Genomic DNA, 15,485 nt, shown 5'->3' on the forward strand with positions numbered 1-15,485 from the left:
AAACAAATAAGAAGAGATTCATCTTGGAACCCTAATTAAGAGGTTTCGTAGCTCATGACAACAAACATCATAACAAAACAATAGAAAAATATACCTTAGAGAGAACAAGAGAAGGAAGAAATCTTGCCTTGAGGCTTTGATGCTTGACCCTTGTCTTGAACCGTCAATGTTCTAAATGAATAATAATTAGTGCAAGGGTCTCTATTTATAGAAAATAATTAATTAGGGTGTAGGAGAAGAAATCTAGACTTTTCGCACCGATCCAGTTTGGAAAACAAGCTGCAGGCAATTTATGCCCGCAACTAGGCACATATGGCGCCTGCAGGGGTGCAAATATCGCATTAGGAAGTAGCAACACAGCCTCATGCGCAAATGGTGCCTAAGGTTGCCCTCCAGGTGCGAATTCTTGCATTTTTCCTCTGTTTTCGATCGTTCTTCCATCTGAAAACTCCTAGGAACTTGAAATAAATTCTCTTCACTTTGTACTGTTTTCAAAAACCTTCTAAGAACCATTGACTTCAATCTTCATGTCCTTGATCCTTCATGCGATGTCTTGATTTTTCGATTTACATGATTTCTCACTACAAAACACCATTGAAGTTGCATGATCTAGGATAAAAGTGAATTAGAACGGCTCGAGTGAAAACAATACAATATATTTTTCAAACCATTGACAACTACTCTATCTCTCAACAAAAATATCATATGATGTTCCATCATCACTGATGATACCTAATTTAAGCAAAAAATATTATACATTGTCATATCAACTGAGCTAAACTCACATAGACAAAAAGACCCTACCACTATTTTTAAATTGATGATAAATTAATTTGATTTAAAATCTTTGTTGAAACAATATTAATTTAAATAAAATTTTCTTGATTTTAATTTTGAAAATAGTATAGTAAAATACCTTTTTATTTTGACTAAAAAAAAAGACTTTTTATCAAGTAAAATTTTGGAAAAATATCTTAACTACATTCACTAAATACTCTATTAATGCTTAATAATGTTCATTAAATTCCACCAACACTTTCCCTTTCCACTTCTGTCTGTCCGTCGTTAGAGACAGAAGACCCACTTAACGACTAATCAAGACGAATTACCTCTATCTCTCTCTAGGTTCCTTCTTCACTCACTCTTCTCTTCAACCCCAAAACCTCTCTCTCTCTCTCTCGCCAATGGAAACCAACAAACAACAACACAAGAAGAAAAAATGGTTCCTACCACTCATCTTCTCTCTACTCCTCACCACCTTCCTCATCCTCCTCTCCATCTTCATCTCCTCAGATTCCTCATCTTTACTATACCTCACCCACTCAAGAACAAGCAAAAACACACCTCATTTCGTTGAATCAAAGCTCAGAATATCTTCAACATCACCCCCAAACTCAGTTCCAAGGATCGCTTACTTGATCTCAGGTTCAGTTGGTGATGGAGAGAGTTTAAAGAGAACCCTTAAAGCCCTTTATCATCCAAGGAATCAATATGCTGTTCATCTGGATTTAGAAGCTTCTCCTAAAGAAAGATTGGACCTTGCTAACTTTGTTAGAAATGAACCACTTTTTGCTGAATTGGGTAATGTTAGGATGATTGTTAAGGCTAATTTGGTTACTTATAGAGGTCCTACTATGGTTACTAATACTCTTCATGCTGCTGCACTTTTGTTTAAAGAAGCTGGGGATTGGGATTGGTTTATTAATCTTAGTGCTTCTGATTATCCCTTGCTTACACAAGATGGTTTGTAACCTCTTTCTTCTTTTCTTGTTATCTACTTTTTTAGCCCTTAAAGTTTGTGTTTTGGTGAAAGAAACAATGCAATTTTTTTGTTTTTTTGTTTTCTGTTTGTGTTTTGGTTGTAGTTTTGTAGTGATGTTTTTGTTTTGGAATGCATTTTTTATTTTTTAAAAATTGTCATTTCTCTATTTTGTTGTTGCTAATTTTGTTCCTATATAAATATAGAAACTTTCTGAAAAGTTAAATGATTGTGATCTGGTTCTAAATCTGCGTTCAATTAGATAAAACTTATTGTAACTCACTAGTTTATGCACATGTATATTGGATGCATACTAATATTGTTACAAGGTTAACTCTTGTGTGAAAATTTTGATGGTTTGCTTTCAAAATTGATTTGGATTGAAACTGGGTTATGCGTGGCTTTCGGGGCAGCAAATTATCAGCATATGTATCTCGATTCTAATATCATCCTAACACTCTAGATGTATTGTTTTGATAATCATGTACTAACTCTTTCATTTTACTACATCTCTTTTGTGCAACAGATCTATTACATACACTGTCATCTATTCCGAGACACCTTAACTTCATTGAGCACACAAGTGATATTGGCTGGAAGGAGTACGTGGCTAATCCTTTCGTCCCTTCATTTTAATGTGGTTTACTTGATTTTCTTAGTTAATTGAATATAGCTAGCAATTTTGTGAAATTTATCTTTTCTTTACTGTTTGTTTTTTGATAGAGATCAGAGAGCCAAGCCTGTTATAATTGATCCGGCTCTTTACAGCGTCAATAAATCTGATGTGTTTTGGGTGACGGAGAAAAGAAGTGTTCCCACTGCATATAAGCTGTTTACAGGTGAGAAACATGGTTTCTGATGCCCTTTTGATTCAATCTCATATTTTGTTAGTTTCTTCACACCCACTTAATTAATCTGTTGTCTTAAATTTGTAGAATGTTTTGGTAGTGAGGCATCACCCCTACATAATTAAGTTAAAGATATTAGAAATATGAGAAACGAATGATAGTGTCATGAATCCAATTTATAAAAAACTCAAGTAGTTGTGACTTTCAGTATGATTACTCAGAAGTACTAGATCATCTTTTCACTTTTTCATTAGCTTTTTACCTAAATCTGCGAGCTACAACACCTAGTCATCAGCCTTGTGTTTTCATTAGCTGTTCATAACCGGAAGACATCGAATCTAGAGAAATTAACATGGATTCGTTTCGTTGGTTCTATATTACATCTGTACTATATGATTTATGATTGCTATTTGATTTTTCTTAGGTTCTGCATGGATGATGCTCTCTCGCCAATTTGTCGAATATATGTTATGGGGATGGGATAACTTGCCTAGAATAGTGTTAATGTATTATGCCAACTTTCTATCTTCCCCTGAAGGATATTTCCACACAGTCATCTGCAATGCTGAGGAATTTCGTAACACTACGGTGAACCATGACCTCCACTTCATATCATGGGACAACCCTCCGAAACAACATCCACACTTCCTTACAGCTGAACACTACTGGAGTATGGTGGAAAGCAACGCTCCTTTTGGTCGAAAATTTGGCAGGAACGAACCTCTCTTGGATAAAATTGATACCGAGCTATTGGGACGAAATGCCGATGGTTATGTGCCTGGTATGTGGTTCAGTCATGCAAATCCAAACATCACCAAACCATATTCTTTTGTAAAAAATATCACTGAACTTAGACCTGGCCCTGGTGCAAAAAGGCTTAAAAACCTCATCAATGGTTTATTATCAGCCGAAGATTTTCGTAAAAATCAGTGTTCTTGAGATATCATTGCTGTTTTTTTCATCACTTTATAGAGTAACATGCAAACGATTGATATTGCTATGTCCACTTGATACAAGAGGCTGCTTTGAGACCAATCAGAAGAGAACAGAGAACACAGAGGATAGCAGCTTCTTAAGAATCACAGCTTATATATTTTTATTTACACTAATTTTTACACGATCAAGAATTTGTTGTCAATGTGTATTATCAACTGCTTCACATTATTCTTTATATTTTACTGGATTACTATGACAAGCCACCAATGCAATGGGGTTGTACTCTGTAGAATGTTTTTGTAGCAAATAAATTAGTATGAGGGATTTCAGTGTATAACACATGCTTGTGTCTATTTGATTGTAAACTAGGAAGTACGGATACTGGAAATTCTATGGTGAAGTCATTCAATTGACTTTTTTGGTGAAGTTATCCTACATTCAATAATAATTCGCCACGTGTAATGTGTGTTGATTGTTGAATGGTATGTAGTATGTACCTGCTAAATATGTTCCACCGTAGACTAGCTTTATTATATTTTTTGAACCATCAGATTAAGCACCTCACTAGTGTTATTGTGTTGCCTTTCACATTATATTTATTTCTTTTCTCCTTTTTGACTTTTTCTTCCTTCTATTTCAAAAAATATTTAAATAAACCTTTTTATAAAAGCCACATAGGATCTTGTAAAAAAAAAAAAACACCACATATCCTTTTTATAAAAAAATATTTTATTATTAAAAATAAATAAATCGAGGAAGGTTATGAACATCATCACCATCTTCATACCTTCATCATCTTCTTTATTGAACAAAAATCAAAATAGCTACTCAAATACACCTCCAAATAACATGAATCTCAATATTATCTTCATCTCCATTTTCTTCTCAACACAAAAGTCAATTACCCTAATTTAAATCCAACACTTGATGGACATGCGATTAGTTGCAGAATTGTACAGATTGAATCAGGAGCAGCTATGCTTCTAGTAGTGAGAGCAATTGGTATAAATCGATTTTTGTACAGAATTGTACAAAAAATGATGACTTTTTCAATTTTAATTTAAAACCATTTATATAATCATCATTTTCGACGTTCAAAATTGGTATAAATCGCCGGATTTAAGTTCGGGTTTTGATGGTCTGAAACGGGTTTAAATGACCCGGCTGGAGGTTGAAGAAGACATTATTTTGCTTTTTTAAATCCTACTAATAAATTGTACCAAAAAAAAATCCTATTAATAAATAAATTGATTAACTTTTTCATAAAAACCGTATTTCTCTCTCTCATATTAACATTTGCCAATTTCAATTAATTACCTCCCATGAATTATGATTCATCTATTTTCCCTGAATGTTCGTCAGTTTTTCTTTTTCCACTAAACAAAAATCCATGTCAAGGATTATCTCTCTAATTTATAAGTATTTTGTTTCATTTAGAATTTGATTGTAGGATAATATATTGATTGACGGGAACATCATGAATAAGTGATTATTTTTAAAATATCAATATGTCACCGTTACAAACTCATGACTTTTTCAAAATATCAACGTTAATAAGTGTTCTTTTTTTTTTGACAAGATTAATAAGTGTTCTTATTAAATGTTTTTTTATTAAATCGGATGACTCGGTTATATAACTCGGTCTCTATAAAAAAAAAAAATTATGTTAAATTGAATTAAATCGGGTGACTCGACATTTTTTTTAAGAAAATTACACTTATAAAATGTCACAAATTATTGAACTAAAAAAATGGTAGATAAATAAGAAACAGCCAACATTTTTAAATGAATATAAAATACCTTACATTTAACACTATATTGATGAAAATGACATTATTTACACTTATATATATATGTTACTATTTTTTTTTAAGTAATGTCTATTACTAATTATGTAAATATAAATATAGTAATAATTTATTCAAAAAATATATATAAAATGGTAATAATAACACTACGATTATTTCTTATGTAAAAAAAATTATACTCATAACTAGCATTAAAAATGTTTGATATGCCATAAAGAATAATTAATGCGCAACTGGCAATCTTTAACTAAGATATTTCATATAGCATTTCTTGAAAATAAAATAAAGAGTAAATTACACTCCCCTCCCCTCAAAGATGCTTGAATTACACTCCCCTCCCCTCTTAAGTTAAAATATACACTTTACTCCCTCAATATTTTTTTTTATGTTAAAATTTATACTCCTCTCTCTTATAAGATGCTTGAATTACAAACCCATCCCTTAATAATTAAATATGCACTACACTTTAATCTATTTGAATAAATAAATATTCTTATAATATATATTAATTTTGAATCACCATTTAAGAAAAATTAATTCATTTCTTTATAGTTTAAATGCCAATGATAATTAAATTTAAATATATTGCTATTGAATTTATAAATTAGAGTATAAAATTAACTTTTAAATAATCATGCTTTAATGATTTTAGTAATTTTTCACATATTTTAATTTTGTTTTGGGTTGTTTCATATTTTACAATAGGGTTTAAAACTACATGTTAATTAGCGAAAAATATGTATTCAATTTTTTATTATACTAAAATAGACCCGCAATACTATTTTTTTTTTAAGTGTGTTAAATTATTATTTTTTTGCTAGATTATTAGAAATAATAAAAAAGAATATTGAGAGAGTAAAGTGTAGATTTTGACATAAGAGGGGAGGGAGATGTAATTCAAGCTTCTCTTAGGGGAGGGGGGTGAAATTTTTTCTAATATGTTTTGAATAAGAGGGGAGGGGAGTGTATATTTTAACTTAAGAGGGGAGGAGAGTGTAATTCAAGCATCTTTGAGGGGAGGGGAGTGTAATTTACTCTAAAATAAAATCATACAACATATTTAATATGCAATGATAATTTATATTAATTAATTACGATTTAAAAGCTACGTGACAATTAAATAGATTTATGACATATATTTTTATGAATTAACTTGCTGTTGTGATGGTAAAGGAATCTATTGTGGGTATAGGTGTCATCGGTTCAATTCTTGCAAATGACCGGTCTTTTTTTTTTTTTTTTAATGCTTCATCTTCTAGCTCCAAATGAGTCTTAACGACCCGGTTTCAACCCATGTGACCCGAAACTAAAAAACCTTACCTTTAATTCATTTTATCACCAAAAACTTAATTCGAACACATAATCATGAACAAAACAACATATCCTTTTGATTACAAACAATTTTCTGCAACTTTAAACACTTAAAGTGAATTAAATAATTTTTATTTGAACAAAAAATACCCAAATTTGAAGAAAACGAATTTGCAAAGGAGAGGTTAACAAATCGTTGATATCATGGAATAAGAAGATTTGGTGTGTGTTTGGATGAAATAGTTCTCGTTGTTGTTGTTTTTGTGGACGTTTTGGGGTGGTTGGTGAAATGAGTCAATTCTATGTTGTTGTTCTTGACATTTTGGTGTGGTGGTAGGTTCACTTTGGTGGATCTGCAACTTCATAAAACACAAAACACATTTGCAAATGAGAGATTGAAAATGAAAGTGTTTTCATGGAAATGTTATTGATTGAAATATATATTTTTTTAATTATGTAATTTCATTTATTTTTTTAAAATTTGGGTTTTTTTCTCCTCTCATGAAGATGACGAATATGATGAAGATGTTGAAGAGTGATTTAATAAAAATATGTAAGAGAGAGTATGAAAATGAATAAATAAAGAAAGATAATTATAGAGAAGAAAGAATTGAAATTAGAAGAAAAATCATGTGTAGATGGTATACCACAATAACATAGAGATCAATTAAATCTAACCATTAAGATCATGTCCTTCTACTTACGGTACTGTAGACCGCCTACACTGTAACATAATGCAGTTTTCTGACGTGTCAATGGTTAAAATCTGATTGGCCCATTCAAACGACTGCACCGAAGAAGTCATTTTCCTGACTTCTTCGTAGAAGCTCCCTTATTTAAATATTACATTTACAGATTTCCTTTTACAGCTGAGAATCTAACTTTTCCTAATTTTATCACTCATCTCTATTCTCCATTAAATAAAGTTCCTTCATTCAGTTCATATTTGTTAGGGAAATTTTTTACTATCCATATTGAATTGGATACTCTTAGTATGAATTTTATGTTGTGAAAGCATCCTAAGAATTTATACACATTCAGTTCATAATATTTTATTTTGCTGTATTTTTTTGTCTAAAATTTTAGACTCACTTTGGTCTGAAGTGACTGATAAGCTAGAGGATTTAATCTCTGGTGTTAGATAAAATTTGCAGTTTAACCAGCATATTAAATTAATATGTAATGGTATACTTACTTCACTTCCGAAGTTTAGATTACCAGAGTTTTTTTCTTCTTCCGAGATTTAGAGGGTTAAAACAAAATAAATAACATGCAATAATAAGTTTTTTATTCATATTTAAATTTTGTCAAATAAAAAATAAGGATAAAATCGAGAAAAAAAGGATAAGGTATAAGATGAAACACTATTTGAAATAGCTTATCAAAAAACACCGTAAATTAATAAAAAAAAACTATATGGTTGTCATAAAAAGTTATTACTAAATCATCGACATAATATGATCATATAACCTCCAGCTATGTTTTTTCTTTAAAAAAAGCTATGTTATTTTAGAAGAACTAGTATAAATAATGTTATTTTAGAAGAATCATCTTTGCTATTTTTATCACCCAAATAGTTTAAAATTAAATAAATTCACAAATAATTTCATAAAAAGAAATTCTGAAATAAAAAAGTAAACAAATGGAATCAGTTAAAAAATTCATTAAATTGACGAGATAGAAATAGAAATAGAATTAGTTAAGAATTAACCAAAAAAAAAGAAGAAATTGGTTAAAATGGAACTTTACTCTTTATGCCAGTCACATGCTCTTCTTCTTCTTCTTCTTCCCAGAAACATTTCACAGATCCAAATCTCAATTCTCACCTAAATTAAACCCTAAACATTCAAATTCAATCATCACCACTGTCCATTTTCCATGGCAAATGCATGGAAAAGAGACAAACCCTCTCGTTTACTCTCCCCAAAGCTTCTTTTTTTACTCTTCTCTTTCACTCTCCTCTTTCTCTTCTTATACTTCATCTTCCTCACTCCTCCTTCAAACCCTAACCCTAATTTCCTCACCTTAAACACCAACTTTTTCTCTAACTCAATCACCCCTTTCGATTGCATCAAATCCCCACAATCTCACCCTGTTGTCGCCAGCGTCGTTGAAGGTGTTCGTTACCCGTTTCTCTTCTCGCTTTCCGATTTCGGAAACTTACCTGATAAACCGCATAAGAATATTGTCAGATTGCTTAAAGGGAAAGCTTTTAGGAAACCTGATATTTCGGTTACTGTTCAGGAGGTGCTTGAGAAAGCGAAGAGTAAGGGGATGGATGGGTTGGTTGTTGATGTGGGTGCCAATGTGGGAATGGCGAGTTTCGCGGCAGCAGTTATGGGGTTTCGTGTTTTGGCGTTTGAGCCTGTGTTGGAGAACTTGCAGAAGTTATGTGAAGGGGTTTATTTTAATAGAGTTGCGGATTTGGTTACTCTTTTTGAAGCTGCTGCTTCGGATCGTCTTGGTAACATTACCGTTCATAAGGTTAGATTTCTTGTGATTAAGTTTGTGATTTTGCTTTGCTTGAATTGAATTTTGGTTCCTATAGTTTACGGTTGATTTTGTGAATTGAAATGTGGTGAGGGATTGTAGTAGAAACTTAAGTTTGTGAGTAGTTGGATTCTCCTATAGTAATGAGCTCGAAAAACAAATAGAACTATTTTGATGTTTAGAAAGTATAGGTGTGCTTAATGGTGAATGAAATTGTGAAAATGAGAACTTATTTCTTTGATTTTCTAAAATTTGATTGAATGAATTTCGTTATATATTGTATCTATTTGCAATTTTTTTTTGAAGAAAAGTTTTATGCTAATAACACTTGGCACCTGGCGGTGTTTTCCCGCCATTTTTTTTCCACATCCGTGCAATCTTGCACGAGATCTTTACTTGTATGTGAGTAATATAATTGGTTAGGTTGTTTGCAGAGTTCCGTCTAGTTCAAGTATAGTAAGCAATTAGAGGTGTTTAAAGTCTAGTCTCTTTAGTTTATTTTAGAGAAGGTTCAGTGTTACATAATAATAATACAATATATAAATAAGTGAAAGTTTGATCAACTTGAGGCTAATTATTTACAAAACATCTTAATGCAGATGGATTGGGTCTTTAGCTAATGGTTGCCGTGTCTTTATGAGTTTTTACTTTCCTAGTCAGGTGACAATTCTGCTGTTAACTTCCCTAGGAGATACCTTTTCTGTTATAAGAACCAGTTGAGAACAATCACGACTGTTGGATTTTACAGACTTGATTATCTCAGACAGGGCTATGGATTCCCTGCTTAACAAATATACGGATTTATACACATTAATTGGTCTCAGCCTTTCATCTGGAATGACATATTTTGAACAATGATACCATGACTCATTACAGAGCCAGCTCGTCTGCTTTCTTTGTAAAAACTGGGATGAATGTCATAAGCTAGGTATTCAAAATCAGGATTCTACGTATAATCTGTAAGGGGGAGTAAAATCGTAAATCGTAGGATTATACTAAATTCATAGAACTCAAATATATGCATATGCATGCACTTAAAATAGAATAGGTAAGATAAAAAAAAATTAAATTACACTTGAAGTATTTGTGTAGATTTAAATTCATAAGCATTATTCGCATAATAGCATAGTTGCATAACACTTACACAATTAAAACTTAAAATACTTACGTAATTAACACACTAACACTCAAATATCAACGACATAACACTTGAAATACTTATGTAATTAATACATTAAATCAAAGTCATGAGTCTCAAACAAAACAGCAACTTAAATTGCCTTTTGTAGTTCCACCACCGTGACTTTAATCGTGGAATTGTTTCACAGAAAAGTGGATTACACAAGATTCCACCAATTTGGGATTTTGACTGTGTATACTCATAATCGGTGAATGCAAGTTTAATCGCAAGATTTTAGGATTGAAATCGGGATTTTGACTACCATGGTCATAAAGTGTCAATATTCTCCTCTTAGGCAAGTGTTTTTTTATTTTTATAATTTTTTTTTAGTATCCTAAACTTATAATGCACAAGATGGAGTGTGCGTAACAGTTTGAAAATTGAACCAAAATTGTTCTATTTTTGGTTTTGATAATAGTTGTTGTCTAGTCTGATACCCCATTTCCATGAAATTTTATGTTTATTTAAATGAAATGGTTATGAGGTGGAAATTTATAAATGAGGCTACTACTACCTGTCAAACCATTTATCGTGCAATGCTACTACTACTACCTGTTATTCATGTGCTGATGTTGTTTTCCTTTTCTTTTTGGGTCTTAATTTACCAGTTGGTTGGTAGGCTGGACAACAGTGCAGTTTCTGCCACAGGAGCAAAGTTGGCATTTAAGTCCAATGAAGAAATAGCTTTTCAAGTACGCACTGTTCCGCTGGATGAAGTGATTCCAGCATCAGAGCGTGTGCTTCTGCTCAAAATAGATGTTCAGGGCTGGGAATATCATGTTCTCAAAGGAGCTTCAAAGTTACTCTCAAGGAAGGGAAGCCAAGCTCCTTATCTCATATACGAGGAAGATGAGCGTTTGTTGCAGGCCAGTAATAGCAGTGCTAAAGAAATTCGAGACTTTCTCCGTACTGTGGGTTATCATGATTGCACCCAACATGGCACCGATGCACACTGCACCAAGAAGGATTGATCGTAATTTTGGTTCAGTTATGCAGACTCTAGATGGAAAATCAAGTCATTCCTAGTTTGAATCAACACTTTCCAGTTGACCAACATGGAGTGTTAGCAAATTGTTGAGCAGTGAACAATTCGATGAATTGATTGTGGATAAATGATGGAAACAGTTGAGATAGCTGGCAACTGCACTGCTAATCGTAAGCTGCTTAACAACATCATCATGCAAAAGCATCCATTCAAGATGCATTACATTTCATATGATTCTTGTGTAGATCCTTCGGGTTTTCGTGAGGTTTTGTATACAAGCTTTTAATTGTAGGCATTTATTAAATGTACGCCTTAAGTTTCCAATTAAATTGAAACCTGTGTATCAGATATTCAGAATACAAAAGCTTCTCATGTTTGATCTGTCATAACCAATATGGAGTCCAAACATATTTTATCTACAGAAGACAACATGATCCAAATAAATTATAAATGGGTACTGTGAAATTGCATTTGCTCCGGTATAAAGTAAATAACTGGGCAGCTCAAAGAAATAAGATGTACTATGCTTATATGCTAGCAAGACTAAATAATAAATGATTTGTTTATTAAGCTTCAACATGTTTGCTACTTAAAACATCCGAGAGCACTGTTTGGAAGGTTTGTCATCTTCCACTAGCTACAAAGAACAACAACCCAAACTTCAGAAACTTCATTGCAGGATTTCTATGGTTTCAAAACTGTAATTCTGTAAAAAAATGAGCATTTAAGAAACTTTAGAACCATTGTATTATTACACATATACATATACTGCTAAACTGATACAATAGCAATGATATAGGCACTGATGTCATGTTAATAAAAACGCTTCATACATCTATGCATGGTCTATTTGACATGTGGCACAGCAGTGAAATTCCAATAGGACATAACCAGTTATTCTAAAAAATCTAAAGACCCTCTTGTGGTACAAAATAAAGGGAAGGCATAGGTCACAGAACTACTAACCTAAGCAAGGATCTCAGAAACAGCCTAAAGTGGTTGATGCTAAAACTATGTGCAAATAGAAGATATTGTGTCAATTATCAAAACAATTACCGCCTAGAGACATTGATTCCTGAGGCTCAAGCCACACATCTAAGTCTTTAGGATTCTTTCGGGGCACTAGTTTTTGAAGGGCCGGCTCTTTCCACCATAATGTCATAAAGCTGCTTTCCATTCTGCTTGGCAAAAAATAAACCAGCAAGAAACAATGAAGAGAATGTTAAAAGATTATATTGTCTGCAACTCTTGCAATAATGATGTTCAATTTCTGAGCTATTTCCTATTTTGTATATTTACTTTACTTTACTTGCTTCTAAATTGCTTACAAATATTATAGGGAAGAAATGAATTTGTCCTTCAGGCTTTGTTTGTGTTTCCTTGAAGTAAACCAAGATAGGGAAGTTTGGCCACCAGAATTCCCAATTAACAAAAGTTGAGTACCTACATCATATAAACATGCATTTTAGTTCTATTGTTGTTAAAGTCTAGTCAATGTTGAAACAAAAATAGGATACTTACTTCCAACGGTTTTTTCCACCGACGAAAGCATTCTCACCTGATTCATCGAGCTGATCGCCTATCTTTACCTCCTAAATCACAATTTGTATGTAACTTTAATATGAATAGCTAAAGATAACATAATACAAAACACATTATAATGGTAAATACTAAATAACATCAAGACATACAGATGAAGTTATAGATTAGAATGGTAACTGAAAAATTGGATGATGATTAGATATCAATATAAGCCATACGTGAAGTAGCAGATGGTCAAAGTGCAAAACTATAAAATATAACATGTTTAGTACTGAAGTTTAGTCTTTTTGAATCAATGGATGCAATTTAATAACGAACTTGTGCAATATTAGACGGAGAAAGACGCGGAAAAAGCTCGCTAGAGGGTTTTTTAGAAATCATGAAGGTAGATTTTCACTTCATGTTTATTATGACTAGAGGGTATTTTAGAAAAATAAATAACGGAAACCAAGTGATTGGAAAGAAAATACTACTATGGACAAACAAGAAAATTCTTGGAGAGGTAAGAAGGGAACAAACCAAAGACTCATCATCAAAGACGAATCTCACTCTGGTGGCCTGCAAAAATAAAAAGCAAATAATTAGAGAAAAAGCACTTGGATCATCATGCTAGTTTGCACCTTCCTTAATCACAGTTTCTTCTACTAATAATTACCTGGACCAACAGAAGCAATCCAAGAAGACCAACAGGTACTGCAGGCACTAGATTATCTGTGTAAACTAACCCACCAGCTATACCTGATAGTACAATTTTAAGTCATCAATATTTTAGGATGTTTATTAATCTGGTTATACAAGGAAATGCATACAAGACTTAAGGACACTTTGATATACTAATAATCAATTAATCATCCTTAAGATTTTGATTCATCTAGCACCAAAGGATCCAACAAAATTAAGGCAGTAGACAGTTAACAAAGGGGAATTTGTTTTTCAGATGAATCAAACACAGTCCTTCACAAGTTTGTAACTGGCCCAATTGTATTATAGTAAGCCTAAAATTATGTGAAAAGAGAATGAGTAACTACCAAGCAGTACAACTGGAATTCTGTAGTCTGGTTCAGGAATCACAGTCTCTCTGACAATACTCTTCTTCACCTTCCTTCCAATTCCAAACTGTCAACAAAGAAATTCAGTTAGAAGTTGCTGTGAATTTGGACTCAAAATCACACCAATACAAACTATGATGTGTGGAACAAAGGAAAGTAGTAACCAATATCAAAGTAAACACAAACAATAACAACAATAACAACACCTAGATCTAATCTAGGAATCAAAGTGAAAAGCACAAAACCACAAGCAAAAGATAAAGAGAGAAGAGAAACAAACACACCAAAGATTGTTGACCCAGTTCGGTCCAACTTGACTTACTCTGGGGGAGAGATTGATCTCTCCAATCCACTATCAATGAGTCCTTACAAACAGATACAAATGATTACAAGAAATTAGCTTCAACAAGCTCACAAAGAACAACCCTAATTTCTACCCATTTTCCAATCTCACCAATGAACAAGACACTCAATGATTTTCACTCACCCAAGGTGTTTATAATGTTTCCCAACCCAAGAGAACTCTAATCAAAGACCCTCAACCCTAAAGTTAACTCCTTTGATTTCCCCAGTTTTCTTCTCTTGAAGTTCTCTCTCTATCTCCTTCAAAAATGAGCTGAAACACTTAAATAGTACACAATGACAGACAAAACTGCGTCACGCCACCCAAAAACCGTGTCACGATTGGTGAGTACGGTACGACAGCCTTACCCAGAAATCTTGTCACGCCTGCACAAATCGCGCCACGATTTTGCCTTCAGCAGGAACCATACGTTCTGCCAACAAAATTGTGTCATGCCACTCATAATCGTGTCATGATTATGAGTTTTCACAGAATCACAAATTGAAGGCATAAACAACAGAAGTCATAGTAGTAACCTATGAAGCATTGACGCGTACACGGACTCTTTTCACGTCACTAACATTGACATGCAGACACCTATAATAATTGGAGATAATTGAATAACTATATGTAACCATGTGTGTCGCTAGCAGACACACGTTCAATCCGAAGTGTCTGTGCTACGTAGGTAGTACTAATACATGAAACATACTTATACTTATACAATACAAGCTAAGCACATTTTGCTAGCAACCATAAAAAAATAACATAGAGCCACTTGAGATTGCAACAACTTACAAGTGAGTTAACAACAAAACGGTTTCCATGGCTTCCTGTTAATTGTCTCCCAGAGAAATTTGGATTGAACAAAACTCCTCCACTCAATGAATACTTGAAACCACTCAAGTATCCAATGTTTTCCCTCCCTGAAACAAAAAACAACATCAAAAGCCCAGAATTAATATCAAACTAAAGTGTATGAAATCTTTGCAAAAATATAAACTTTTTTGACTTAAATCTACACAGAACACGTATGAATGGAAGTTACATGCAAATTTGCTTACTTTGGGAGGGAAGAAAACGGTGTACGGACAAGAAAGTGGTTGCCATTTGTTTTGATACACAAAATCTATCACCTTGTTTTGTGTGGTGGAACAATAAGAACGATATTACAGCTATGCCCATCATTTTGTGACATCATTATAACATGTCTAAGGGCATTAAAGTAATAAAA

General features: G+C 32.9%; 3 protein-coding genes across 4 annotated transcripts; 2 read left to right on the forward strand and 1 right to left on the reverse strand.

Annotated features, from left to right (window-relative positions):
- Nucleotides 1-1,036: 1,036 nt before the first annotated feature.
- LOC11441643 (beta-glucuronosyltransferase GlcAT14B) lies at nt 1,037-4,023 on the forward strand. Its single transcript, XM_039833624.1, has 4 exons — nt 1,037-1,743; nt 2,286-2,361; nt 2,483-2,598; nt 3,032-4,023. Exons 1-4 carry the CDS (start codon nt 1,185-1,187, stop codon nt 3,544-3,546), a joined length of 1,266 nt encoding a protein of 421 aa, XP_039689558.1. The 5' UTR covers nt 1,037-1,184; the 3' UTR covers nt 3,547-4,023.
- Nucleotides 4,024-8,380: 4,357 nt separating this feature from the next.
- On the forward strand, nt 8,381-11,706 carry LOC11441644 (uncharacterized). The gene is made up of 2 exons (XM_003609250.4): nt 8,381-9,146; nt 10,941-11,706. Exons 1-2 carry the CDS (start codon nt 8,541-8,543, stop codon nt 11,301-11,303), a joined length of 969 nt encoding a protein of 322 aa, XP_003609298.1. The 5' UTR covers nt 8,381-8,540; the 3' UTR covers nt 11,304-11,706.
- LOC11441212 (uncharacterized) lies at nt 11,624-15,475 on the reverse strand. 2 transcript variants are annotated; one of them, XM_039832955.1, is made up of 9 exons: nt 15,316-15,475; nt 15,050-15,177; nt 13,888-13,975; nt 13,515-13,597; nt 13,379-13,417; nt 12,839-12,909; nt 12,646-12,760; nt 12,374-12,495; nt 11,624-11,954 (listed from the first exon to the last, which is right to left on the reverse strand). In XM_039832955.1, exons 1-8 carry the CDS (start codon nt 15,437-15,439, stop codon nt 12,421-12,423), a joined length of 723 nt encoding a protein of 240 aa, XP_039688889.1. In that variant the 5' UTR covers nt 15,440-15,475; the 3' UTR covers nt 11,624-11,954; nt 12,374-12,420. The 2 variants fall into 2 exon arrangements, with proteins under 2 accessions (XP_039688889.1, XP_024636561.2); XM_024780793.2 differs by having other exon boundaries at nt 11,668-12,023.
- Between the last annotated feature and the right edge of the window lie 10 nt (nt 15,476-15,485).

The sequence above is a fragment of the Medicago truncatula genome, chromosome 4 (genome assembly GCF_003473485.1).
Source record: "Medicago truncatula cultivar Jemalong A17 chromosome 4, MtrunA17r5.0-ANR, whole genome shotgun sequence".
NCBI classification, from domain to species: domain Eukaryota; kingdom Viridiplantae; phylum Streptophyta; class Magnoliopsida; order Fabales; family Fabaceae; genus Medicago; species Medicago truncatula.

Excerpts from the sequence above, each read along its gene's own strand:
- LOC11441643 (XM_039833624.1), top strand. The coding sequence starts at position 1,185 with ATGGAAACCAACAAACAACAACACAAGAAGAAAAAATGGTTCCTACCA. Across the intron at positions 2,362-2,482 it reads AGTGATATTGGCTGGAAGGA|AGATCAGAGAGCCAAGCCTG; the intron begins GTACGTGGCTAA and ends GTTTTTTGATAG. Across the intron at positions 2,599-3,031 it reads TGCATATAAGCTGTTTACAG|GTTCTGCATGGATGATGCTC; the intron begins GTGAGAAACATG and ends GATTTTTCTTAG.
- LOC11441644 (XM_003609250.4), top strand. The coding sequence starts at position 8,541 with ATGGCAAATGCATGGAAAAGAGACAAACCCTCTCGTTTACTCTCCCCA. Across the intron at positions 9,147-10,940 it reads GTAACATTACCGTTCATAAG|TTGGTTGGTAGGCTGGACAA; the intron begins GTTAGATTTCTT and ends TTAATTTACCAG.
- LOC11441212 (XM_039832955.1), bottom strand. The coding sequence starts at position 15,439 with ATGATGGGCATAGCTGTAATATCGTTCTTATTGTTCCACCACACAAAA. Across the intron at positions 13,418-13,514 it reads GATTGCTTCTGTTGGTCCAG|GCCACCAGAGTGAGATTCGT; the intron begins GTAATTATTAGT and ends TTATTTTTGCAG. Across the intron at positions 12,761-12,838 it reads GGTGGAAAAAACCGTTGGAA|GTACTCAACTTTTGTTAATT; the intron begins GTAAGTATCCTA and ends TATATGATGTAG.